The 27575-nt window shown below is 35.2% G+C and overlaps 1 protein-coding gene across 1 annotated transcript in view; it reads left to right on the top strand.

Moving 5' to 3' along the window:
• The window catches only part of LOC148947627 (myosin light chain kinase, smooth muscle-like), a 335162-nt gene that overhangs the window by 19296 nt on the left and 288291 nt on the right, over positions 1–27575 (top strand). The window contains exons 5-7 of the mRNA XM_089095960.1: positions 2430–2642; positions 5917–6089; positions 13143–13239. Of these exons, the coding sequence (XP_088952086.1) occupies positions 2430–2642; positions 5917–6089; positions 13143–13239 (483 nt within the window). The remainder of the gene's footprint in view (positions 1–2429; positions 2643–5916; positions 6090–13142; positions 13240–27575) is intronic.

Here is a 27575-nt window from a genome sequence, read left to right as displayed (position 1 = left end):
GTTGGGTTAGAGGACCTCACAACACTGTTCAAATGAAACTTGTGTATTATAACGACCACAGAGTTTCACCATTAAATTCTCTTCTAAAATCTCTTCAAAAATCATCTTTTAAAATGTCTCTAACTGTTTCGCCGAAATAGTTCCATAACCTGTCTAAAACAGTTTCGCCCAAATAATCCCTAAACGTAATTTCAGCGTGTTCCTTTTGTTTTTGGCATCTCTGCGCTAATGCATTTCAAATTAATAAGAAACCTGATTCCCGCGCTAAAACAATTCATCGCTAAGATGTTTCTTGGAGAATTGTTTCCATGGCCTTTGGCTATTAATATCCTTTGGAGTTCGATCAAAAGAGTTGTTTCCGAGGCAATGACATTAATGACTTGGATCTATTCCTGGAGAATCGTTTCTAGGCGAAAATTTTTAAAGTCTGACAGATGATGTCATTGGTTGATTGATCTGTCAAGAAAGGGGAATTAATTTGTTGTTTCTAAGGGGAATTATTGATTCACGATAGGTGATTCAATTGAGGTCAACAGCACAGGTGTTGCAAGGTCGATGTTGTTATTGTAAGTGCACGCTCTCAGCGAATGTCAAGGTCGATGTTGTTGTTGTTGACACACTTTGATTACGCAATCAATTTAGGTCATTGACCCCATTAACCACGTGTTCTCCCTAATGACTCTATGCCCATATATGGTGTGGGGTCACGAGTAACACCCCCATCTCTACTCGAATCCTAGGGTACCCAATTATTTGGTTTGGGACGAGGGTTAGTGGTTTGACTCTGTAAGCTCAGCCACAGTCGACCCAGCTCTGAATGGGTACCTGGAGAAATAAGGGGAAGGTAAGCAGGAAGGGTGTGCGAAAGCACAAGATGGTTGGCCCCCAACCTCCCATTGCACTTCCTGGCTGAAAGGCCCAGAAACGAAGATCAGCACCGCCGGTAGGGACTGTAAAGTCCAATGCCGTATTCTTTACTTTACTTACTTTTACATATATAGCCTAATATTTGTTATTGGGAAATATTTGGACATTTTCTAGGGTGGGATTATTGTACGGGGGATTTTCCACGAGAAGAGTTTTCCATGGGAAAGAAAGTTTCTGGGGGAAATTTATATGAAAAGGGGGGAGGGGGATTCCTCCCATTGAAACAAAATAGATCATGGCAGTGTTTGTTCTACATTAAATTTAAATTTAAAACGGGCAAATATTAATTTAAAAAAAGTTTTTCTAAGGGACGTAAAGAATGAAGTTGAAACTTAAAACGGACAAAAATTATTACTTCATAGCCTATCTTATATATATCAATAAAAGTAGTACAAATAAATCAACTAATTATGTTTCCCCATGTTTCTAGGACTATAGAAAACTAGCGCTTTACTGAAAACACAACATAATATAGGAGTTTTGGTGTAAACCGATTAAGGACACTTTTTACAGAATAAAAATAAGGCATTTTTGAATTGTTGCTTTATTATTTTTTTTTTCGTTTAATTTAAAATCACTTCTGCACAATGGCTCAGTTCAATGACTGGCTCTTGTTTTGGTTCTGAAAAGATTACATCATGATTAGTTTGTAGACAAGTTTGGAGTAAAGCCATATTGATAGTATTAGGACATAGGACTATAAGACTACTTTAGAATTTGTATCATAACTTGAAATTCACTCTTGTATAGAGAGAAATAATCGGATTTCCAGAGTTCATATTATGTCTTATTTGATCTTCATTTTGAGCAATACTAAAGCGTATTTCTTACAATTCAAGATTGTATATTGCTCTCTATTGGTATTATAGCTGGCGAGACCAAAATGTTACCTGATAAATCAATCCAATTTTTCTGTATGCTCTTCAATGACAGTGGCTATGAAAAATATATCTAAATTTATGCTTGTGTTTTTAAGACAATTTTAATTGTATACTGAATGATACTGCTATAACAACTGGTTTAAGACTATAAAAAGCTTTCTAGATTGTTGTCAGGCTACGTACTCACTTTTGACTCCAAAATCAATATTCCTGTTTTTCTGCTTGGCATTTGAGTTTCAGTAAAACGCTAACTTTCTATAATCTTAGAAACATAATTAGTTGGTTTATTTGTACTAGTTTTATTGACATACATTAGATAGGCTGTGAAGTAATAATTTTTATCTGTTTTAAGTTTCAACTTCGCTCTTTACTTCCCTTAGTGCAACTTTTATTTTTTTTAAATAATTTTATATGGGGACAGGTAACAAGCCTTTCGCCATACGTTGAGGCTCCTAGAAAAGAACCCCAAGACCCGTATTGTCGAGCAAAAAATCAATTCACTGTACTGCACCAGGGTTGATACCCAACTAAATGAATAGTTAGACAATCCTCTTCAGTTTTCTTTTTCCTTCTTCTTATTTTTCTTCTTTACTTTGATTATTATAAGAAAATTATTTTTAGGCACTTACTCATGTCGGCTTTCAAATTGCTGGGGTACTGTTAGGACTGTGGGAGAGTTAAATTTAAGGTTATCCAAAGTTCCAGCTTTTGAAAATGAAGATGACACTGGTGTTGCTGGCGCTATTCTTGAAAAACCAGAAGCATTAATTATTGCAATACGGGAAGAAGATTTGGTTGTCCAATGCAAAGTTGCAGGATCTCCTAGACCCAAAGGTAAAAATCACAGTTTATCTTGCTCCTCTAAATGCCAACTTATGCTGTTTCGTAGGGTAAAGTTACATTATTGGTTGCAGTGTTTAGAAAGGCGGGCCTTGAAACTAAGAAATAAAGACGAACAAATTTTAACATTCAGTTTAGCATTAATCACGCTGGAAATTCACCTATTTTTCGCTACTGTAAAATAAATTGAAAGCCCACAACTATTTGTGTTGTTATCAATGACGAATTTCACATATTACCCTATTTTAAGCTAATTGTACTTGCATACTGTAAATTAATGCTAATGTAATTTTCGCATGGAGAACAAAATGCAACTCTTAGAAGTGATTTGAATTTCGTTAATAATTACTCTACACTATAGAATGTACAGTGTGTACTCGATCACTACAGAAAGATAACATTCTTCCCCTAATTAAATAAAAACAAGTTTTTCCGACTGAAAGTAAGGAGCAGCATGAGAACTTAAAAAGAACAGAAATTATTGTGTATATGAGGGGCGTTACCCCTCCGCAATATTTCGCTCTTCATGCTACAGTTTTTCGGCACTTTAAAAAAAAGTTACTTATCGTTCTAATTAAAGGACCCTTATGTTTCAGGAGTCGTTCTAAAACAATTGGGACACAATTTAAACTTTAGCGTAAAGAGCGAGGTGTTGAGGAGGGGAAACCTCCTCATATACGTAGTAATTTCTGTTCGATTTAAGTTTAAATGCTGCTCCTTACTTTCAGTTGAAAAAACTTGTTTTTTATTTAATTTCTGATCGTTTTTTAAGCAATATCCTGCTCCACCTCCACCAAAGAATCCCCCTACCCCCCGGAAATATTCTCTGGAAAAATCAATCCTGGTAAAAATTCACCCTGGACAATTACCCTTAACATTTCCACGCGTAAAATTGAGTCGGTAAAGAGAAAGCAAGACATATAAGAAATTTCATATAGGAATTCTGGCAAACTCCCCCAGTATAAAATTCCCCCTGAAAAGTTCAACCCCTGGAAACTTCCTTCGTCAGAAAAAACTCCCCTCGTGTAAAATTCGCCCAGTAGGAAATTTGTCATCCTCTCCCCACCTGGAAAATGTATGAATACTTCCCAATAACAAACACTATACGTAAACAATGGGCAAATTTTATAACTTAAAGACCTCTCCCCAGGGACTGTGGGGCGTCTCTTTATCTCCAAAGGCATAGTTATAGGGTATTTCAACTATACTGAGCAAAATGCCTATCCCAAAATTTTTATCGGACTTTGAAATTGATGTGGGAGGGGGCCTAGTTGCCCTCCAATTTTATTGTTCACTTAAAAAGGCACTAAAACTTTTCATTTCCGTTAGAGTGAGCCCTCTCCCAGCATTCTAGGCCTACTGGGTTGATACAACCACCCCTGGGGAAAAGAATAACAATAGAATAAACACGCATCCGTGATGATACTTCTGGGAAAAAATTCAAAATTCCATGTTTTTGCAGATAGGAGCTCGAAATCTCTACAGTAGGCTCCACTGATACGCTGAATTTGATGGTGAGATTTTCGTTAAGATTAGACGACTTTTAAAGGATGTTTGGTCCTTTTTGAAAAATCAGGCAAATTTTCTCAGGCTTGTAATCTTTGATGGATAACACTAGATTTAATGAAACCTATATGTTTGAAATCAGCATAAGAATCCAGTTCTTTTGACATATTTATTGGTATCAAAATTCTGTTTTCTAGAATTTTGGTTACTATTGAGCCGGGTCGCTCCTTACTTACAGTTTGAAATCACGAACTGTTTTAAAAGCTTTATTGCGAAGTATTACCTACACTCTGACTTTACGACATTTATAAATTAATTTGAGCAAAAGCTAAATCTACAGTCCGACTCAACGATGCTCCGTTACGCATAATTGACAGCTGTTTTAAAATGAAAGGTAGCTGAAAACGTTCCTGGATGGCTTATATAAAGATTGTTTGTTTAGCTGAGCCTCCTCCCTCTGAAAATGAACCCCTGCGCCTTGTAAGTAAACATTGGTCATAGATATCGTCCTGTACCACCCAGGTGACCATGCGACAGGTCTCTGTACGCAAAAACTGGAAATCAAATGATGCCTTGAAAACCAAAAGCAGAATAAAGGCTGATCCAACGTAATAAATCATTTAAATTTGGAAAAAATTGCCACCCTTTTGTTAGATTTCATATCAATCTAATTTTGGAATCTGCTATGGAATGTGTTTTGGAATCTACTGGAATTGATTTTGACCATATATGGAATGCGTGGTACTTTAAAATCAAGATCGTGTTCAGGGGGTGGGGGTTTCAGGGTTTGAACATCCTCCATCCGACATTTTGTCCGGGTAGTAAAAACGCAAGTGAAACGAATTACTGATGCGTTTTTGTGCCCCCCCCAAAGAATATCCGGATTGTTTAAAATATTTAAGTTATCTATTGATGAGCATCACTTCTTCTCGCTTATGGAGTCAACGAGGAAATTAAACGAATTGTTTTTAAGTTTTTCACTTCAAAATTTTGTAGTAGCTGATCAGCAGATAAAGAAGTACTTTTGGAGTCGCAAATATCAATTTTTGAAGCCATGATTTACAATTAAAATAGCAAATTATTTAGTTTTTTATAGCGGCACTTTTAAATTATGTCGAAACTCTTAAATTCATTGTTGTTTTGTTCTCAGTGCATTTTAGGTTTCTGTTGTGCTTTCGTTTTTTCGTTATTTCTCTCCTTCATTTGTGCTCGAATATGACACATTTATGTGTCTTTTTGGGAAATAAATGCGTCATCATCCCCTTTATCAATAATCGATCTGAGCTACTGATACTAATTATAATTAAATAAGACAAGGTATAGGTATATAGAGAATAAAGAATATTGGCTATAGAGAACCAACGAAACTTTGGCTCCCCCTATTATTCTCACCCCTTCATACCTGTAACTAGTGCAACTTTTAGCCGTTTGGAGGGAGGTGATACATGTCCCAAAACCATCCTCAGATCCTCTTCTAATTGTTTGTTATGAAATATAAAGTTTTATTTAAATAATTTACATGTGTTGATTGTGAAGACGGATTATTGACGAAACACGAGACGAAATAGACAATAGAATAGACAACAGGGCATTTAAGCCGCCATTTTTCCTAAGAAAAGCATTTTAAATATTCTTAGCGTGAAAAAAATGAAGTTTTTTTCGTTTTGTTTGAAAAAAGAGTTTGAAATACCATCTCACTTTTCTTTAATTCCTTTATTTATTTATTCTGTTATTTTTATTTATTTGTTAATCCTTTTTTCAGTTACCTGGTCAAAAGGATCAAGAGATTTGATTTCATCACCTAGAACACTGATGGATAATGAGGGAGACCTGTATACTTTGATAGTAAAGAAAATACTATCTTCTGACTCTGGAACATATTCCATAGAAGCTAGAAACATATATGGCGGTCAAAAAGCTTATTTTACTATACGAGTAAGTAAAAATACTAATCCTGGATTTTTGAACTGATGCATGTCCAAATATATCCACTTCAAGGCTATTATGTGCTATTATTTCAATGATAAATTTTAAGCACTTTCTTGGAAATGTAAGAATAGGGTAGCGGAATTATAAAAATAAACTAATCATGATTCCGACTAATAAAGGCCTCGGTAGATTACCTGGAGTTTTGGTAGATTATAGCCTGGTAGATTGTAGCCTGGTAGATTTTCTCCTGGAGTTTCAAGAAAGCTCTGGTTTCTTTCATTTCTGAATGTAGGATTGTGACTCCAGCTACGCACTTTTAGGAACTTTTATCTTTTATTAATTAATTAATTTAATTGATTAATCAGTTAGTGAACTAGTTAAAAAATTAATTATTCAATGCTAAGTTGTTATTCGATTTAAATTATACTAAGATTAATTGGTGGATTAATTAAAAATTTTAATAATAGATTAATTTAGTTTTTATCAGTATTAATTATATTTATATATTAATTTTTACCAAGGGTTGATGCTTTATCAGTAAATTGTTAGGTAGTACTTTGATAAGACTGAAGGTCATTTCCGGGGAAAACCCAGTTGCGTATCATGCTTGTCAACAAATAAGTTCCGTAATTGGGTTATTTCCCGGGACATGACCTTCGGTAAGGAGATCTTACCAAAGCCCTACCTAACATGGGGGGGAGAACCCAATTACATAGCTACGAAAATTCAAAAGAAATCAGTTTTGAATCACATTGTAATTTTCTAGATATTTAGACTGGTGCAGACAGTGGTAGAATTTGATTGGAGGTGGTTGGGAGAGGGTTCAAGGCGCTATTACTCTAATTTTGGAGATATCTTTAAAACAGACTTTTGGAAATATTATTAAAAATCTTAAAACCCGACTGAGCTTCAGTTTGCTTGAACCTCTTGAATCTTATTTAGCAGAGAAGGGTCCTCAAACAGATTATACACAAACAGCTCAAACACAAACAGAAAACTCAAACACAAACAGATCAATCACAAACAGAAAACTCAAACACAAACAGAAAAGTCAAACACAAACTGCTCAAACACAAACAGAAAACTCAAACACAAACAGCTCAAGTACAGACAGAAAACTCAAACACAAACAGTTCAAATGTTCTTTTTTATGAATTGGGCTGATGAAAGTAAATAACATTTTTCATAAGAAAGAACAACAGTTCTTTTTTTATGAAAACTGTATTCATTAAATAACATTTCATTACTATTTTCATTACATGTTTCATTACATAACATAACATCTTGTGAATAACAATTTTAATAAGAAATCACAACAGTTCTTTTCTTATGAAAAGTGTTTTCATTACATACTACATATCATCTTATGAATAACAGTTTTCATTACAATCCTAAATGTGCTTCGAAAATCATAAAGACGTCTGGACTCGTCATCAATACGCTTTTATTCTTTTCTTGCCAAAAAATCTTAAGATTGTGTGATAATAACGATAGTGCTCACAATTTTCCAATGTATATTTTCCTTCTAATATATGCTAATAGTCTGAATGCATTTGATTATTTTCGAATACATTATTCAACTATAACGTAAGAAAAATAAACTATGGTTATTATTTGAAGTTTGTTCTTTTTCTGTTAAATAAAATCTACTTCATTATCAGTGGCTTCAGTAATATTGTATTAATACGACCGATCGGGCCCAGGGGCTATCATTCCAAGCGGGTTCATATCCCAATATACTATTGGAGACATCAAGTTTGTCGAGCATCTGGCATTACGTTGTCACTTCTGGGGGGAGAAGGAAAATTCTTGGAAACGTTATTATCTGAGTTTGTTTGCCAAGTATGTGGTTCAATAATAGAAGTGAGTTTTAATTAACATTATGTCTAATAAACGAAGTTTTGATATGGATTCTAATAAACAACTGGATGTAATCTTTTTGTTCTCTACTGGTATTGATCCGATTATTGATTATTGACTATTGATTATGACTACAACAGGGCAGACATCATTATCGTGATGTAATGGCCATGTGCGCATCGGTTTTCCTTTACAGGACTTGCGCATGAGTTTGGACCCCTACATTCCTACCCAGGGCCCCGAGTCCCCCATCAGGGCCCTATGTCTCTACTTCACGGTCCCTAGTCCCTTACCAGGGCCCCATTCCCTCGTCCAGGGTCCCATCCCGCATCCAAGTTTTCCCCCCCCCATTTTTAAATGAATTTTCCAACATTTTCCCATGTCTTAAAATCACATTAAATATACTTATAGCAAAAAAATCACCTGTGATATTTTGAAAGTATAAAATGAGGATGGTATAAATATGGCAATTGTGATTTATTTTCTATTTGAAAAATAATGTTTATAATTATGTTTTTTTACTTAGTTTTTTCTTTGGAACTTTGATTTAGGTTCTCTTAACGTGACGCGCCGTGCTAAGTGAGCCTAGATGAATCTAACTTGAACGAAGTTACTTGAAAAGAAAGTTTCGGTTGTATGTTCGCTGCAGGCACCCGGGGTGCAGGTACAAAATCAGTTTTACTGCCATCAGTTTTGTGTTCCACCTTCATATGTCTCTAACTCTAAAAAAACGATTCATCTCGCTCCTAGACTTTGGCAAAAAACCTAATTCAACTATTTCAGCCTCTAGTATACCACTTTTGAGCTGATAGTAGTGTCTGTTTTCACTGAATTTAGATAAATTTCTACTTCATGTGTCTCTAACTCTAAAAAGAATTTGATTCATCTCTCAGACTATGATAAAAGTCTGATTGACCTATTTCAGACTCTAGTATACCACTTGCGAGCTGATCGTAGTGTCTGTGTTTAACTGAATCTTGATAAATTCCCAATTCATATGTGTCTAAATCTTAAAAGAATTCGATTCATCTTGCTCAGACTACGGCAAAAACCTAATTCATCTATTTTAGACTCTAGTATACCACATGTGAGCTGATAGTTGGGTCTGTGTTTGACTGAATGTCGATAAATTCCATCTTCATATGTTTCTAACTATAAAAAGAATTCATTTTTGAATTCATTCATTTTTGAATTCAATTGGCAAAAACCTAACTCATCCATTTCAGACTCTAGTATATAACTTGTGAGCTGATAGGTATGTCTGCTTTTGACTGGATCTTGATAAATTCCCACTTCATATGTCTCAAACTCTAAAAAAAAAATCTGATTCATGTATTTCCGACTATAGTATACCCCTTGTGAGCTGATAGAAGTGTTTTCGCTTGACTGAATATTGATAAATTCCCACCTCATATATTTCTAACTCTAAGAAGAACTCGATTCATCTCTCTCAGACTTTGGCAAAAACTTACTGATAAATTCCTAGTTCATGTGTCTCTAATTATAAAAAATAACCCGATTCATATCTCTCAGACTTTGGTAAAACCTAATTCACCCTATGTCAGATTCTAGTATACCGCTTGTGAGCTGATAGTAGTGTCTGTGTTTGACTGAATCTTCATAATTCTCACTTCATATTTCTCCAACTCTAAAAAGAATCCGATTCATCTATCTCAGACTATGGTAAAGCCCAATTCGATTATTTCAGACTCTAATATACCGCTTGTGAGCTGATATTAGTGTCTGTGTTTGACTGAATCTTGACAAATTCCGATTTCATATGTCTCTAACTCTAAAAAAAATTCAATTCATCTCTCTCATACTACGGTAAAAATCTAGTGCATCTATTTCATACTCTAGTATAACATTTTTGATGTGATAGTAGTGTCTGTGTTCATGGGCTTAGGGAGGGGGCAGTTGCTCCCCCCCAGACCTTCAAATTTACATTAGATATGGCTGAAAAAGCAGATGGTTGGAAAAGCAGTTGATAAAAGACCCTCCATCACACTATCGACTGCCCCCCCTAGACAATATTCTGCCTACGCCCGTGTCTGTGTTTGACTAAGTCTTGATAAATTCTCACTTCATATGTCTCTAATTCTAATAAGAATCCGATTTATCTTTCTCAGATTGTGGTCTAAAAGCTAATTTATCTATTTCAGACTCTAGTATACCAGTTGTGAGCTGATAGTATTGGCTGTATTTGACTGAATCTGGATAAATTCCCAATTCATATGCCTCTAACTCTAAAAAGGATCCGATTCATCTTTTCGAAGAATTTGGTAAAAGCCTAATTCATCTATTTCAGACTCTAGTATACCACCGTTAAGGTTATAGTAGTGTCTGTGTTTGACTGAATTTGATAAGTTCCCACTTCACATGTATCTAACTCTGAAAGGAATCCGATTCATCTTTCTGAGACTTTGGTAAAACCTAATTAATCTATTTCAGATTCTAGTGTGCCACTTTTGATCTGATAGTAGGTTCTCTTTTTGACTGAATCTTGATAAATTCTCACTTCATATGTCTCTAAATCTCTATTTGACTGAATCTTGATAAATTCCTACTTCATATGTCTCTAACTCTAAAAAGAATTCGATTCATCTCTCCGAGACAATGGTCTTAAACCTAATTCAGCTATTTCAGACTCTATTATACCAGTTGTGAGCTGACAGTATTGTCTGCATTTGACTGAATCTGGATAAATTCCCACTTCACACGCCTCTAACTCTAAAAAGGATCCGATTCATCTTTTCCAGAATTTGTTAAAAGCCTAATTCATCTATTTCAGACTCTAGTATACCACCGCTGAGGTTATAGTAGTGTCTGTGTTTGACTGAATTTGATAAGTTCCCACTTCACATGTATCTAACTCTGAAAGGAATCCCATTCATCTTTCTCGGACTTTGGTAAAACCTAATTAATCTATATCATATTATAGTGTGCCACTTTTGATCTGATAGTAGTTTCTCTTTTTGACTGAATCTTGATAAATTCCTACTTCATATGTCTCTAACTCTAAAAAGAATTCGATTCATCTCTCCGAGACAATGGTCTTAAACCTAATTCAGCTATTTCAGACTCTATTATACCAGTTGTGAGCTGACAGTATTGTCTGCATTTGACTGAATCTGGATAAATTCCCACTTCACACGCCTCTAACTCTAAAAAGGATTCAATTCATCTCTTCCTGAATTTCGTAAAAGCCTAATTCATCTATTTCAGACTCTAGTATACCACTGTTGAGGTTATAGTAGTGTCTGTGTATGACTGAATTTGATAAATTCCCACTTCATATGTATCCAACTCTAAAAGGAATCCGATTCATCTTTCTCGGACTTTGGTAAAACCTAATTAATCTTTTTCAGATTCTATTGTACAACGTCTGATCGGATAGTAGCGTTTCTTTTTGACTGAATCTTAATAATGTCTATAATTTCGTATAGACATTATCTTTCTAATATGTCTATAAATTAAAAAAAAGTCGATTCATGTCTCTCAGACGTTGGTAAGAAACCTAATTAATCTATCTCAGACTCTAGTATACCACTTGTGAGCTGATAGTAGTTTCTGTGTTTGACTGAATCTTGAAAAAATCCCACTTCATATGTCTCTAACTCTAAAGAATTCAATTCATCTCTCTCAGACTATGATAAAACCTAATTCATCTATTTCGGACTGTAGTATACCACTTTTGATGTGATAGTAGTGTCTGTGTTTGACCGAATCTTGATAAATTCTAACTTCATATGTCTCTAACTCTAAAAAGAATTCGATTCATCTTTCTCAGAGTTAGGTAAAAACGTAATTCACCTATTTCAGACCCTAGTATACCACTTGTGACCTGATATTAGTGTCTTCGTTTGACCGAATCTTGATAAATCCCCATTTCAATTGTCTTTAACTCTAAAAAGAATCCGTTCCATCTCTCCCAGCCTTTGTTAAAGACCAAATTCATCTATTTCAGACTCTAGTATACCACTTTTGAGTTGTTAGTAGTGTCTGTTTTTTATTGAATCTTGATGAATTCCCACTTCATATGTCTCTAACTCTAAAAAGAATCCGATTCATCTTTCTCAGACTTTGATAAAACCTAATTTACTTATTTGAGACTCTAGTATACCGTATCTAGTATTTCATGTTTAATAATGGCATTTTAAGACGTGCAAAAAAGCTGAAAAATTCCTGTCTGAAAAAACTAAGTAAAATAAACGTCACTACAAACAATATTTTTCTAATAGAAAAAATCACAACTGACATATTTATATCGTCCTTTCTTTATACTTTTAAAATATCAAAAGTGTTTTGTTTTGCTATAAGTATATCTAATGTGATTTTAAGATATGGAAAAAACTCAACTCAAATGTTGACGAAAAAAATGTTGATGAGGGGGAAAAACTTGGGTAGGGGGATGGGGCACTGGAGGGGGGTATGGGGCCCTGAAATAGAGCCAAGAGGGTCTGGTAGGGATCTTAGAGCCCTGGATGGGAATGTGGGAGCCCAAACTCATGCGCAAGCTCGGTAATGGAAAACCGATCTCTACAGGTTCATTACATTGCAATAATGATACCTGTCCTGTTGGTAGTCATTATCAATTGTCAGTAGTGAATAATCAGTAATCGGCTCGATAGTATTGGAGCACAAGAAGATCTCATCCAATTATTTATTAGAATCCATATCAAAACTTCCCTCATTAGACATACTGTCACTTCAAACTCACCTCTATTATTGAAAAACATACTTGGCAAACAAAACTCAGATAATACTGATTCCAAGAAAATTCTTTCTCCCCCCAGAAGTGATAACGACAATACCAGATGCTCGACAGACTCGATGTTTCCAGTAACAATTTGGGATATGGGCCCGCCCGGAACGATAGCCAATGGGCCCGGTCGGAATGATAGCCTACAGGCCAGCTCGGACGTATTAATACAATACTACTGTTATCAGTTGTAGGGGAGAGGGGGTATTTTAAATCCCTCTATACTATATTTCCAACCCCCAACCCCTTGGTTTTGAAAAATGCTCTTTTTTGTTTTGTTTTTTTCATTAAAAATGTATCTTTTCTTGTATTTTACTGGAAAAATTGAATAGAAAAGTTATTCCTATTTAAAAAAGATATCCCCCCCATAATTTTTTGTGAATTGACGCCGTTGTGGGTCGTATCTCATTTTAATGTAATTATCTTCTGGATTGTAGGTGAAAGATGGGGTCTCCAGGAGCGATTGGGAGTTCAATGAAACATCTGGTATTCTAAAAGATGTTGCAGAAAAAAGAGCCAGGCGCTTTAGAAGAGGTTAGTCTTTTTTCTTCTATTCAACCTTCATAGTACTAAAAATGCGAGAATTATAACTCGTCATCTTGTCGTAGAAATGCAAATCAAACAGTTTGTGGTAACGAATTGTAAGTAAGGAGCGGTCAGGCTCAATATTAACCGAAACTTTGAAAATGGAATATGGGTACCAATAGGTATGTCAAAAGAATCGGCCTATTATGCTGATTTAAAATATACAAGTTTCATTAAGTTAGTTTCGCCTATCAAAGGCTACGAGCCTGAAAAAATTTGCATGATTTTCGAACAAAGGGAAATACCCCGTAAAATTCATAGAATCTTAATGAAAATCATACCATCAGATTCAGGTTATCAGAGAACTCTATCGTAGAGGTTTCAAGCTCCTATCTGCAAGGAATAATTTACGGAATTTATGGATTTTCTGTTTATGGATTTTCTGTGAATAATTTACGGAATAATTTCTGTTCGTTTTAAGTTTTAATGTCGCTCCTTACTTTCATTTAAAATTTTGTTTTTCTTATTTAATTTCTGAACGTTTTTGAATTAATGTAGCTTTGAATTTGGCTCACCGTGCATCAATCATTAAAACGAAATTCGCATATTAATTTTCCTTTTTTGGCTAAATGGCTTTCTCGGAATTTTGTTCTGACGTAACTTACGAATTAACTTACGTAACAAGTTTCTATATTCGTATGTTTTTATTACGTATATTAGGGAGTTCACTTCTTAGTCAATACCTCGCTCTTTACGCTAAGTTCGAATTTTGTTCGAATCACAAACCCTTTAATCACAAAGGCCGGTTAATTAGAATAGATAGATCTTTTGAAAGTACTAAGAGAATTTAGTGTAAATAGCGAGGTATTGACTAGAGGGTGAACCCCCTCATATATATAATAATTTCTGTTCGTTTTAAGTTTTAATGTTGCTTCTTTCTTTCAATTTAAAAACTTGTTTTTTTTACTTAATTTCTGATTGTTTTTTAAATAATGCTGGGAAATCCGGCGCCCCCTTCATAGGAATGTCCCTTCCCACCAGGAAACATCCTCCCTGGAAAGGTTCTCCCCCGTAACCCCTACTCCGACCCCCCTCCCTCCATCCAGAAAAAATTCCTCCTGAAAACGCCTGTATACTTCCTAATAACCAAAAATTATATATGTAAACAATGGGCAAAGTTTATAACTTGCAGCCCTTTCCCCAGGAACTGTGGGGAATCAAGTCATCCTCAAAGACGTATTTAACGGACTTTTGGCTATACTGTACTAAATGGGTTTCTCGTAACTTTGAGTGGGTGGCTTTGGGAAAAAAAGAGTGTGGGAGGGGGCCAAGCTACCCTGCAATTTTTTTGGTCACATAAGAAGGGCACTAGAACTTTCTATCTCCATTCGAATGAGCCCTCTCACGATATTCTAGGACTACTGGATCGATACGATCACCCCTGGGAAAAAAAAAATAAAATAAACAAGCATCCATGATATTTCTTCTGGCAAAAAAAAACAAATTCCACATTTTTGCAGATAGGCGCTTGAAACTTCTATAACAGGGTTCTTGGATACGCTTAATCTGATGGTGTGATTTTCATTAAAGTTCTATGACTTTTAGGGGGTTGATTCTCCCTTTTTTCGAAAATAAAGCAAATTTTCTTAGGCTCGTAAGTTTGAATGGATAAGACTAAACTTCATGGAACTTATATATTTGAAATCAGCATAAAAATCTCATTTTTTTTATGTATCTATTGGTATCAATATTCCGTTTTTAGAGTTTTGGTTACTATTGAGCCGGGTCGCTCCTTACTTACAGTTCGTTACCACGAACTGTTTGATCTGCCTATTGTTTACGCATAGTAGTTATTCTTGGGAAGTATGCATACATTTTTGAGTGGGAGTGGGGACGAATTTTCTGCTGGGGGGTTTTCCACGCGGAAATTTTTCATGGGGAGGGAAGTTTATAGGGGGTGAATTTGTCAGGGGAAATTATACACTAGGGGAATTTGCCAGAATTCCTTTACAAAATTATTTTTATCAAAATTCCTAAGTTTATGTTTCCAATCCGAAGAAATAAATTATGACCAGGGCCGTATCCAGGATTTTATTCGAAAAGGATTATTTTTTCGGAGGAGGGGGGCAATGAAAACTTAAAAACACATAAAAAATTTGCTGTTATGAGTTTTTTTACGTTTTTACGAGTTGGACAAACACTTTGGGGGAGGGGGAGAATTTGTGTTCTACCAAAGTGGCTAAAATAAATTCATCGCTACAACATAGGCCTAACTAATACCAGGACACTTTTCTCGGTATAATTTTACTAGTTAGTGAAGTATTGCATTGTTTTATTTTAATAAAAAAACAGGTTTTTTTAACTAAAAGTAAGGAGCAAAATATTAAAACTTAAACGAGCAGAAATTATTCCATGTATGAAAGGGGCTGTCCCCTCCTCAACGCCTCGTTCTTTACGATAAAGTTTTTATTGTTTTGAAAAGTAGAGTTGTGACAACAAGTCAAACTTTAGCATAAAGAGCGAGGAGGTGACACTCCATTTCATATACGGAATAACTTCTGTCCGTTTTAATTTTTAATGTCGCTCCTTACTTTCAGTTGAGAAAACTGTTTTTTTTTTAATTAACTTCTGAACATTTTCTACGTGCATTCTCGAATGCGGGCTCGAATTCGGCTCACCGTATATGAAAAATTAAAACAAAATTTGTATATTAATTTTGGCAGATTTATTCCATATATGCGGAGGAGGGTTGCCTCCTCTTTTTTACACTAAAGCTGTTAGCACTTAAAAAAAAAAAACTTCCTATTCTAAATAAACGGCCCCCGTCTTTCCAGTAGCCGTTCTAAAAAAAATTGGGACAAACAGTCAAACTTTAGTGTAAAGAGGAAAGTATTGAGGAGGGGGCAGCCCTTCATATATGGAGTGATTTCTCTTCCTTTTGAGTTTTAATGCTGTTCCTTATTTTCAGTTTAAAAAAAAATTAATTTCTGATTGTTTTTCATATAATGCCTGTAAATCTGGCTCACCTTCTATGAAATATATCCCCCCCCATCACGGAAAACTCCTCCGTGTAAATTTCATACAACGTAAAGTGAACCCCCCCCCCCCCCATCCACCAAATTCCCTCCAGACAGTTCCATCTTCGCTGAGAATCCTCCCTCCCTTTAAAATTACTTACGGATGGTTCAGCCTGAAAAATTCTCCTTAGCATTCTTTCATTTGAATAAGACTTTAATCTCTAATAGGTTTCTCCATCACTCCAGAAATCCCCCCTTCCGCGGAAGTTATTTCCCGGAGATCAAAACGTGCGGAAAATAGGCTAATCTCTAATAGGTTTCCCGATCACTCCAGAAATGCCCCCTTCCGTGGAAACTGTTTCCCGGAAATCAAAAAACGTGGAAAATAGCCCCGGATAAATCCACCGGAACACCTCCATATGAAAAAATTTGGCAAAGAGAATGTAAAACAATTAAGAAGAACTCCGTATAATAATTTTGTAAAATCCCCCAAGTGTAACATTTCCCCTAGAAAATCCCCCCCTTCGGAAATTTCTCTCTCCAAGATAAATTCTCCGCATAGAAATACACCCCAACCATGACCCCCCACCGAAAAATGTCTGAATACTTCTCAATAACAAATACCATACGTAAACAATGGACAAATTTCATAACTTACAGGTCTCTCCCCACGAACCGAGGGGGGGGGGGGTATTTTACACCAAAAGACATAGTTATTTGATCTTTCAACTATACTGAACAACATGGGCATCTCAAAATTTTTATCAGATAGTTTTTTTTTGGGGGGGAATGGCCGTGGTAGGCGGCGTTCCCTCTAATCTTTTTGGTCACTTGAAAAAGGCACTAGAAATTTTAATTTCTGTTCGAGTCCACCCTCTACCGATCTTCTAGGACCATTATTTGAATACGATCACCCCTCGGCAAAAAAAAATAAAAATAAAAAAATAGAGACGGATCCGTGATCTGTCTTCTGGCAAAAATAGCAGAGTTCCATATTTTTGCATATAGGAGCTTGAAACTTCTACAGTAGGCACAGTAAAAGTAATATATCCTTATGTTGTGATAGGGTTCTCTGGTACGATGAATATGATAACGCGATTTTCATTAAGATTCCTGGAATTTTAGGGGGTATTTCCTCCCTATTTGAAAAATCAGGCAAATTTTCTCAGGCTTGTAACTTTTGATGCGTAACATGTCAATAAGCTCATTCTTTTGATGTATCGACTGATATTAAAATTCCATTTTTTAGAGCTTCGGTCACTATTGAGCCGATCGCTACTCACTTACAGTTCGTTACCACGAACTGTTTGATTATCACAAAAGAAAATTCTTTAAAAATTCATTGTTTTAAGCAATCAAAAAGTCAAAACTATTCACCATGAGGGTTTCAGGGGGTAGTGGAAGGACATTTATTTTATTATTAGTAATTTTTAATTCCTTTTTAACTTAGGCTTCTCTCTCCATTGTAATTCCTGTTAATCTCGGATTTAGTTAGGTCGATGCTTCAAGGTAAGTTTTACCACTTTTAGCAGACATATAGAGTCGATTGTGTGTCATTAATGGAACTTGGCTAGGTACTTGTCTATTATATAAAACACACTCGGGAAATGAAGTTTGGTGACATTAATATACGGTGAAAATAGAATACTTTATTAGCAAAATTGTGAAGGTTTTTGAATTATTAAATTGGGAGCTACGGCGTCGGCTGACTGTCTCAAAAACAAAGAAAAGTTCATTATTAACCAAGCTAATGAAAAGAAATCATTAGCATTAACCAAACTTTAGTTCTCGAGTGTGTCTTATATAATAGACAACTACCCTTGGCTAACCCAATCATCGTTTTTGAAATTAAATTTTTATTTATTATTGATTCTCATGGTCGGATCATCACATTTGTTAAAGTTGATTGACTAAATGGAAGTCGGTAAAAATTATTAGGTCGGAAAATTCTGGGCCTCGGTATCTAAGAAATTCTAATTGATAAAAAGTGTCATATCTTGCTGCGAGTCATAACAACTAGACTGCCAAATGAGCCATTATTTCATGGTATCGTTAATCAGATGTCGTGTGAGTGTTAAAAAGATATAAGATAACGTTGACAAATTCTTTGGAAATGTGTTCTTATGATCAATCTCCAAGACTATGATGGAGCCAGGGCCGTATCCAGGATTTTTTCGGGGGGGGGGGGCTTACAAAAAAAAATTTCGGGTTGGCGGATGGGGGTTCTACAAAAAAAAACTTATAAAACGCATCAAAAGTATGCTTATATTCTTATTTTGTTACATTTTTACGAGTCGGACAAACATTTTTTTTTTGGGGGGGGGGCTTCAAACCCGCCTAACCTCCTGGATACAGCCTCAGATGGAGCATTTATTTATTAAAATATCTAATATTTTTTTGGAGCGAAATTATAGAACATTCATAGAAGAGTAAAGGCTGAATTTGTGCCGAAAGTCAAAATGCAAGAGACACATAAATACAATAATTAACAATGTTTTAACTGAAAAGAAAGTTGAAAAACTTTAGAATAAATGAAAATCTGTTTTTTGGTGACAGCTGCCTACGACGGGAAAGGGGCTTTAATTGTGCCCCTCCCTCCCTCATAATACCCCTCCAAGTCACGTAATTTTTATTCTTTCGTATAATTTTATGTATATTCTGCAAATTCCAGCTTTTTTTGTTTTGTTTTTTCATGTTTGCCTATTCCAGCGTTTATTTCCATCAGAAATAAATTTTTCCGTATATATCAGGTGACAAATTTGGCGCGCGCCCCCCTCGCCTCTCCCTTGGATCCGCCACTCTCCCATTCTCAGTTTTCTTTTCTTTGTCTATTTAATCTACTCCTTGCTTACTTGGAATAGAGAGTTATGTCCATTTTCACATTTTTCCTCGGAAAACGTGAATTGTTTAATTATATTCATATTCAAGGGTGGATCCAGTATTTTTTTTCTTTGGGGGGGGGATTTTTAAGGGGTTAGGGCCTGTGAAAAAATTAAAAAAAAACGCATTAAAATTTTCTTTTAAGTGCATTTTTTTTTAAGTTTTTATGAGTCGGACAAAGGTTTCTGGGGTGGTTTCAATAAACCTCTCCCCTGCAGGGGAGCGCCGTATCCACAGACATGGCGCTGGGATCGAGTTGAAACTTCCAGTGATTCTTTTTCTTTTAGGGAGAGGGTGCCTCAAATTTGTGGTGGGGCGAAGGGGGCAGAAAAGTCCTAACTAACTACGTTCTAACTCCGGTCCTAACTAAAGTGTATATGTTATAATTTGTTTTCTGCTTACCAACATGCCTGTCATCCAACAAGATCTTTTGATAGCAGACAAGCAATATACCAGGAACATGGAACAGCATTATAGGAAATTGCCAGTTCGGTATTGCCAGGAAATTCTGTTTGTGTATGCCAGGTCTTACCTGCGCCAGAACTACGCCAGCTTGTCGTAATTTTGAAATGAAGGACAAAATGTAAAGATAATGTAAATTAGATAGTGAAAAAATAATGCAAAATGTAAATTAGTAAAGATACTTAGTGATAAACAAAGGGTGAAATAACATTAAGCAACCAAAATATGTCGAAATGGAATACTTTGGTCAGCAGTTCAGAGAACCTGTGGTATTAAGATAATAAAATAAAAATGTGGAGAAGGGAAGAAAAATTTATCCTCAATAAATCCACCTTAACTGAACCTGTTTGAACTTAGAGCTACTATGAAATTTTCTAACTTTTCTCCATTAGTGCTCCGATTCTCGCAATATGTAGGCCTAATATGTGAATAATTTATCATTATTTAAAGTGGAAAAATATCAATAGTGTAGTTTTTATCCAAAGGTTTAGAAAATAATGTAGCTCATTTAGAATATTCCAAGTTTTCATAACTTTGATTTCTAATTACTTCTCTGTTTTATCCTTTGAATCTGAATTTCTCTAGCAATATGAAATGCATGATTTTTGCTGATAAAAAATACACCCTGGGATTTTTGTTCATCATTGTTTATAAGCCCAAACTCCCAACCAGAAGCAGGGAAGGATCCAGGATTTTTTTTAGGGGGGGGGGGCGCAAAATAGGTTGATCCGAAAAAAATTTTAGGGGGGGGGGCAAAATAGGTTGATCCGATAAACTTGCGTTAGGAGCAAGTTTAATTAACGCAAACTTTAGTTAATTAAGTAAATTACACTACTTTAGACTACGCTAGGGGGCGCCCCCTCGCCCCCCCCCTGAATCCGCCACTGACAAGAAGAAAGATCAATCCAAGGTCTCTACTGGGCTATGTAGTGGACACTCGCAGCAATTTATGTTAAATGGTTCTGTGCTTGGTCATGTTGTCTAGGCTAGATACAGAGGAGAAGGGGGGGAACCAACAGCACTGGGGTGAAGCAAGAATTAGGCTTCAATCCGAAACTATATGTAGCCTACCTTTCAAAGCAATTGTTCAACTCCTTGGCACGACCACCAAAAACTTCTTGAGCGCAAAAATAGAAGTTAAAAAAAAGCTTCAGCCCTAGCGCATTAAATCATGATTTTTTTTACCTAGTAAAATCCTAATACGTTTACTAGTGTGTGCACAAAACTAATTATTTAGTATCATATAAGGCTGAGATCCATTCCGATAATAAAAATAAAAACATCATTTCCTGTATATAGCCTTATCGATGCAAAACATCAATTAATTCGCAAGTTAATTACAATTTTCCACCAGACTAATGAATGTTTCACGTAAGACAAGAGTAATTAGTTACATGAGGAAATAATATTTTTTCGGCTAACAGGACGGGTTTGCTTAATTACTTTTCTTCTTACAACCTGTGTGATCAAAAGCTATTTTCTACTTCACATATATCTTTAAAATACAGTTTACTTTTAACTTAGGTTCTATTTTCTTATTTTACTATTTTATCTTATTTTACTATTTTATTACTATTTTACTATCTTATTTTACTATTTTATACACTATTTTATCTTATTTTAGGTTCTATTTTCTATTTTACTTTATTTAGGTTCTATTTTCATTTTCTTCAAAAAACAAATGTTCAAATAATTACTTACCACCTCTAGATCAAACAGCTTCTGGTAACGAACTGTAAGACGTAAACTGTATGTAAGGAGTGACTCGGCTCAATAGTAACCGAAACTCTAGGAAACAGAATCTTGATATAAATAATAGATACATCAAAAGAATCAGCTTATTATGATGATTATAAATATATAAGATTCTTCAAGTTTAGTGTTATCTATCAAAACTTACGAGCCAGAGAAAATTTGCCTGATTTTCGATAAAGGGGGGAAATACCCCTACAATTCAAGGAATCATAATGAAAATCACACCAACAGATTCAACGTATGTTTCATCTTTTATTGCGTTTCTTATTTATTTCGAATCAGCGTAATAAGCCGATTCTTTCGATATGTATCAAACAGTTCGTGGTAACGAACTGTAAGTAAGGAACGATGTGGCTCAATAGTGACCGAAACTCTATGAAACAGAGTCTAGATCAGTGGTTCTCCAACTTAATTAGACGCTGTAACCCTTTTTATCCACAATAAATTTTAGGTACCCCTACTCAGTTACCGGTACTAAGTAAACTATAGCTAAAATATAAACAAATTTGCTAGTTTTAGAGTTAAAGCGTTATTTATTTTTTTGTTGGCCAGCCGCGCACCCCCTAAAAATTGTTGCGTACCCCCAAGGGTTATACGTACCCCTGTTTAAGAACCACTGGTCTAGATAACAGGAGATACATCAAAAGAATCGAATTTTGATATTTATTCAAAATATGTAAAATTCACCAAATTTCATGGTACCTATCAAAAGTTACGAGCCTGAGAAAATTTGCCATTTTTAAAAAGGGGGGCAAACACCCCCAAAACATCAAGTAATCTAAATGAAAATCACACCACAGACTCAGCATACCAGAGAACCGTACTGTAGAGTTTTCAAGCTCCTATGTACAAAAATGTGGAATTTTGCATTTTTTGCCAGAAGAAAGATCGCGGATACGTGTTTATTTGTTGTTTCCAGGGGTGATCGTAGAAGACCGGGAGAGGGCTAATTTGATCGGAAATCCAAAGTTCTAGTTCAAAGTTCTATCGGAGGGCAGCTAGCCCCCCTCTCATGCTCATTTTTCCCTAAAGTCACTCGATAAAAATTTTGAGTTAGCTATTTTGTTCAGCATAGTCAAAAAGGCTAATAACTGTGTCTTTGAGGAGGAGTAAACCACCCACAGTCCCGGGGGTGGGCTGCAAGTTATGAACTTCGCCCATTGCGTTGTATTGCATTGGCTATTGGGAAGTATATAGACGTTTTCAGGGAGGATTTTTTCTGGTGAAGGGGGGAAGGTTACGTGGAAGGATCTTTCCATGGAGAAATTTTTCATGGGGAAAGGGAATTTTCCATAGAGGGTGAGTCGCATTTCCCAGCATTATTTAAAAAAGCGATCAGAAATTAAATGAAAAAACAAGTTTTTTCTGCTGAAAGTAAGGAGTGATATTAAGACTTAAAATGAACAGAAATTATTACGTATATCAGGGGAGTCGCCCCCTCCTTGATACATCGCTCTTTACGCTAAAGTTTTCTTTTTCTACTTGGTGCAACAATATTTGCCATGTTGCCTACAAATAGTAGGCCTATATTCATCAGTGATGTTGTAATTGCATTCAAGCTCATTCTGCCTTGTCTCCCAATGAGATCAAACACTAGATCTGAAATTTTCCATAGAGGGGGAGTGCCGAATAACTGAAACAAAAATCAATTTTAGGTTATTATAAGGCTATTATTAGTTTTTTTTAAAAAAGGTAAAATTAATATGCAAACTTCGTTTTAATTATTCATGTACGGTGAACAATCTTCAAAATCTGCATTAATTCAAAACGCTCAGAAATTAAATTTAAAAAATAGATACTGGTGCGTTATATGGACACTGTTATTGTACAATGAGACCAGTCACGAAAAACCCGTCAAACAGGCTATTCTTAAGACACCGCTATACATAAATAACTGCAAAGCCGTGGCTCCTCAATGAATTACGATATTTCAACGATTGTTTTTTTGGGTTTTAAGGGGGTAAAAGGTACCTAGGTTAGGTATGTGTCCATATAACGCACCAGTGCCAAAAAATAAAACTAGTTTTGTTTTTAACTGAAAATAAGGAGCGACATTAAAACTTAAAAGGAACAGAAATTATTCCGTATATGAAAGGGTCTCCCCCCTTCTCAACGCCCCGCTCTACTCAACGCTTACACTATTTTTTTTTTTTATTGTTTTAAAAAGTAGAGTTTTGAGAAAGAGTCAAACTTTAGCGCAAAGAGTGGGGCGTTGAGGAGGGGACAGCCCCTTTCATATACGGAGTGACTTATGTTCGTTTTAAGTTTTAATGTCTCTCCTTACTTTCAGTTTAAAAAAAACTTGTTTTTTTATTTAATATATATTAATATCAAAATTCCGTTTTTTTTTAGTTTTGGCTACTATTGAGCCACGCCGCTACTTCCTTACAGTTCGCCACTGTTTGATAAACTTTTACCAGAAATAAGTATTTCGCGAAACATTACAACTAAAAGCATATGGATTTTTATTAAATTAAGATCTCTAATTTTAGGTATGTTCAAGACGCCTGTAAATTTCGCATCAGCTGGAACAATATTGAGTTTTAAGTTTTTTTTTTTTTTTTTTTTTGTTACTGTTTATTTTATTTCAAACTAGATCAATATAATGAAATTACTGTTCACGTGCCAAACTTTAAAGCTATTTCTTTGAATTATGTCAATCCTAAACTTCTAATGAAAATTTTTCTATGGTCAGGGCAAGAAATAAAAAATTAAACATCATTAGCAATTGGCCAGAGGTGTAACTCCCGAAATTTAAATTTAAACTATCGTCTCCAGCCAAACTAATCTCTACAAAGAGTCGATGTCAAAACTTCCGCAGTCTTACTGTTATCCAAGTTCAAAACTAATGGATTTTCTCTGAGTTAAAAGAGGATGCATTTGAGCTTTTTCCCTTGCAAATATTTAAAATTTATTCTCATAAGTATAAGACTTGTTTACATATAAGGTAAAGACCGAGGGAATATGTGCTATGTTGCTTCATGTACACTGGAAGCATAGCATCCTTGGGAATAAGCCCAGAGGGAGGCTGTGAGGCGCAACATACTAGACTGATCTGTATAGCCTAAATGGTGCGTTAAAAAATGTATGTCGCTATTTATAATTGAAATTAAAACCCTATTAAGAAATATTAAAAAAACATTGTATGTGCTTTAGCTGTCTAGGAAAAGCCTCAATTTCTAATATTTTTTTTCTGTCATAATAAAATTAAAATATAAGTTTTTGGGTCACCTATATTTTATGTTAATGCGTTTCATTAATTTGTTAGTCAAGCCATCTGTGAGGAAAATCAGCCTTAGAGGTTAAATGAGCAGTGAATATGAGACTCGACAAAGATTAAATTGTATGCCAACTTTATCGAAGAATCTCTACCACTTCCTACTTGCCGTGGTCCTGTTCCAAATTTAAAAAGAAAAGCTCGGAACTGGTCTTTTAGCCGTAGGCAAGACATACACAATGGGATATTAATCCAGTTTGGTTAGGGGGGGGGGGGGGAAGCCCAAATATTAAATCTGGAGGAGGCTAAAATCTTTTTACACATAATTCTTATTGAATTTTCGAGGTAAAAGAAATGAATACAATAATAACGACAACAGAGATTCGGGCTTCCCAAACAAAAAAAATTAATATTTTTCTAGTTATAAAAAGGGATACTATTCCGTGTCTTCTTTGAAATAAATAAAAAACAAGGTTTTTTTCAACTGAAAGTAAGGAGCAACATTAAACCTAAAACGATCAGAAGTTATTCTGTATATGAGGGGGGCTGCCAGTTCCTCGGCCCTGACTCTTTACACTGAAATCTTAAAGCTCTTTAAAAGAACTTCTCATTTAAAATCTAGGGTCCTTGTGTTTGAGTTGTCTTTCCTAAAGAATCAGGACTAAAGGTAAAACATTAGCGTAAAGACTGAAGGTTGAGGAAGGGGTATCCCCTCTTATATACAGAATAATTTCTGTAGTTTTTAAGTTTTAATTGTGCTCCTTACTTTCAGTTAATTTTTTTTCATTTAATTTTTTAATGTTTTTCAAATCATACCAGAACATCCCCTTTCCTCCAGTGTAAAATTTCTCCTGGAAAATTTATCTGGAAACTTTCATCCTCACGGAGAATTCTCCCCTGGGAAACGCCCCCCCCCCTCACCGCGGAAAATTACCCCGAACAATTTCCGTATATTTCCCAATAAAAAATGACAGGTGTGAACAGTATGAGGAAATTGAGTAACATACAGCCCTTTCCTCAGGGACTATGGAGGGTCATGTTATCACCAAAGCATATTTGTTGGACCTTTCGACTATGTTGAATTACATGGCTATCTTATAATTTTAATCAGATGTCTTTGGAGAAAAATCGGCGTGGGAGGGGGATACGTGCCCTTCAATCATTTTGGTCAAAATTGGTCAAAATTGGTCACTATATAACCTGGTCACTATATAAATTGGTCACTATATATATGGTCACTAAAACAGGCCAAAATTGGTCACTATATACGTACAGGTTACTTCTCAATTAATAAAAAATAGATTTTATGATCGCCTAAGAGTTTACATGCAACACTCGTGCGCTTGTTTGATCATATTCAGTCTTGCTTCTTCTCAGGTCTGAGGAGTAAAGAGTTTGGCTTAGTAAAGAGAGGGCCGCATCCAGTTTTTTGTTGGGAGAGGTATAGGATTATCAAATAAAAAAAATATTTGTCCAGGAGATTTTTCATCTACATTTTTAATATCAATTTACGAGTGAAAAATACTTATTTTGTTTTTTGGACGAAGTTTTTTTATCATGTTTATAGTCATAAAATCACATATGTTTTCAAAGAAAACATATGCCTTAAGTCATGTTTAAGACGAAAGATGACAAAGATGAACGAGCTCCTCTCCTCTCAAATCTGTCTGCTGGTGATTATTTACTGTTGTGTTCTGTTAACACACAGTTACATGGTTACACACAGTTACAGTTACATGAGGGTTTAGTTAAATGGGGTTGAGTTGCATGGGGGTTGACATTATTATCACATGTGATAATAATGGAAAACAAGAGGACCTATTTTCAAAAAAAAAAAGAAGAATGTAACAAATGGCCAGGAAAAAAACAGGAGAGAAACAAAAATGAAATATATACATTAAAAAAAATTCAACATAATAAATTTACACCTTTCAGAGACTCAGCACAAAAAAAAATCAAAATCACGACAAGAAAAAAAAAACAGTTAATAATGTCTAATATATAATTAGACAGGTAATAAAAGTGCTGACGGATATGTTTCTTTCCCAACCCAATCTGTGTGACCCACACAAACTCCATGGGTCCCCCACCTCTTTCTTCATGATCGCTTTTGAACTGTTAAATAATACTCGCGAACTCTGGATGTTTGAAAACGATTTTTAGGGTTTCTCCCTAATAGTAAATGCCAGTTAAAACCAGAAGGTAAATGAGGCAAAAATTGATGTTTTTCGGCGAACAATGGCTGAAAACGCCACTCTGTTGTGGTTAAAACACGCAAAATCTTTGTCATATGCTAACTTTCTTTAACAAACAAGGTACATCCAAATTTTAGTTTAAATCCCTCTTCTCTTGACTTTTAGGTCACCTAAGTCGTCGACAGGCTAAGGTCTCAAACCGGCATACACTAGCATTCAAACAAAATAAGCTTCCTATTCGACATTCTTCTGCGCAAAAGTTCCAATGTCATTTGATCCCTCTTTATCCTCGTTTGCTAAAATCTTAAAACACCCAAAAGACTTAGATATCCCCTATTCTCTAAACACAAAAGTTTAACCGTGAAAAAGACCTCAAAATCCTATTTTAGAGGGGGGGGTAGATCCTTAAAGTGAAAACATTGGTTACCATTAACTGTTTTATCTCGTTAATTTGGTTGTTGTTTTTTTTTTTTTTTTTTAGCGTAAAGAGCCTCGCTCTTTACGCTAAAGTTTTTTTATTGTTTAAAAAAATAGAGTTGTGAGAAAGTCAAACTTTAGCATAAAGAGCGAGGCGTTGAGGAGGGGACAGCCCCCTTCATAAACAGATTAATTTCTGTTCGTTTTAAGTATTAACGTCGTTCCTTACTTTCAGTTAAAAAAACTTGTTTTTTTTATTTAATTTTTGAACGATTTTTAATTAATTAATGTTTTTATTTTGGCTAAACGTACATGAATAATTAAAACAAAATTTGCATATTATATCTGGTTAAATGGCTTTCTCGAAACTTGTTTAATTTTATTTACGAACGTTTTTATTAG

Source organism: Artemia sp. Qi Xiang Cuo, chromosome 10 (assembly GCF_049724085.1).
Source record: "Artemia sp. Qi Xiang Cuo chromosome 10, ASM4972408v1, whole genome shotgun sequence".
NCBI lineage: Eukaryota > Metazoa > Arthropoda > Branchiopoda > Anostraca > Artemiidae > Artemia > Artemia sp. Qi Xiang Cuo.
Note: the sequence above shows the minus strand (reverse complement) of the source record. Positions and strands in the feature narration are given on the sequence as shown.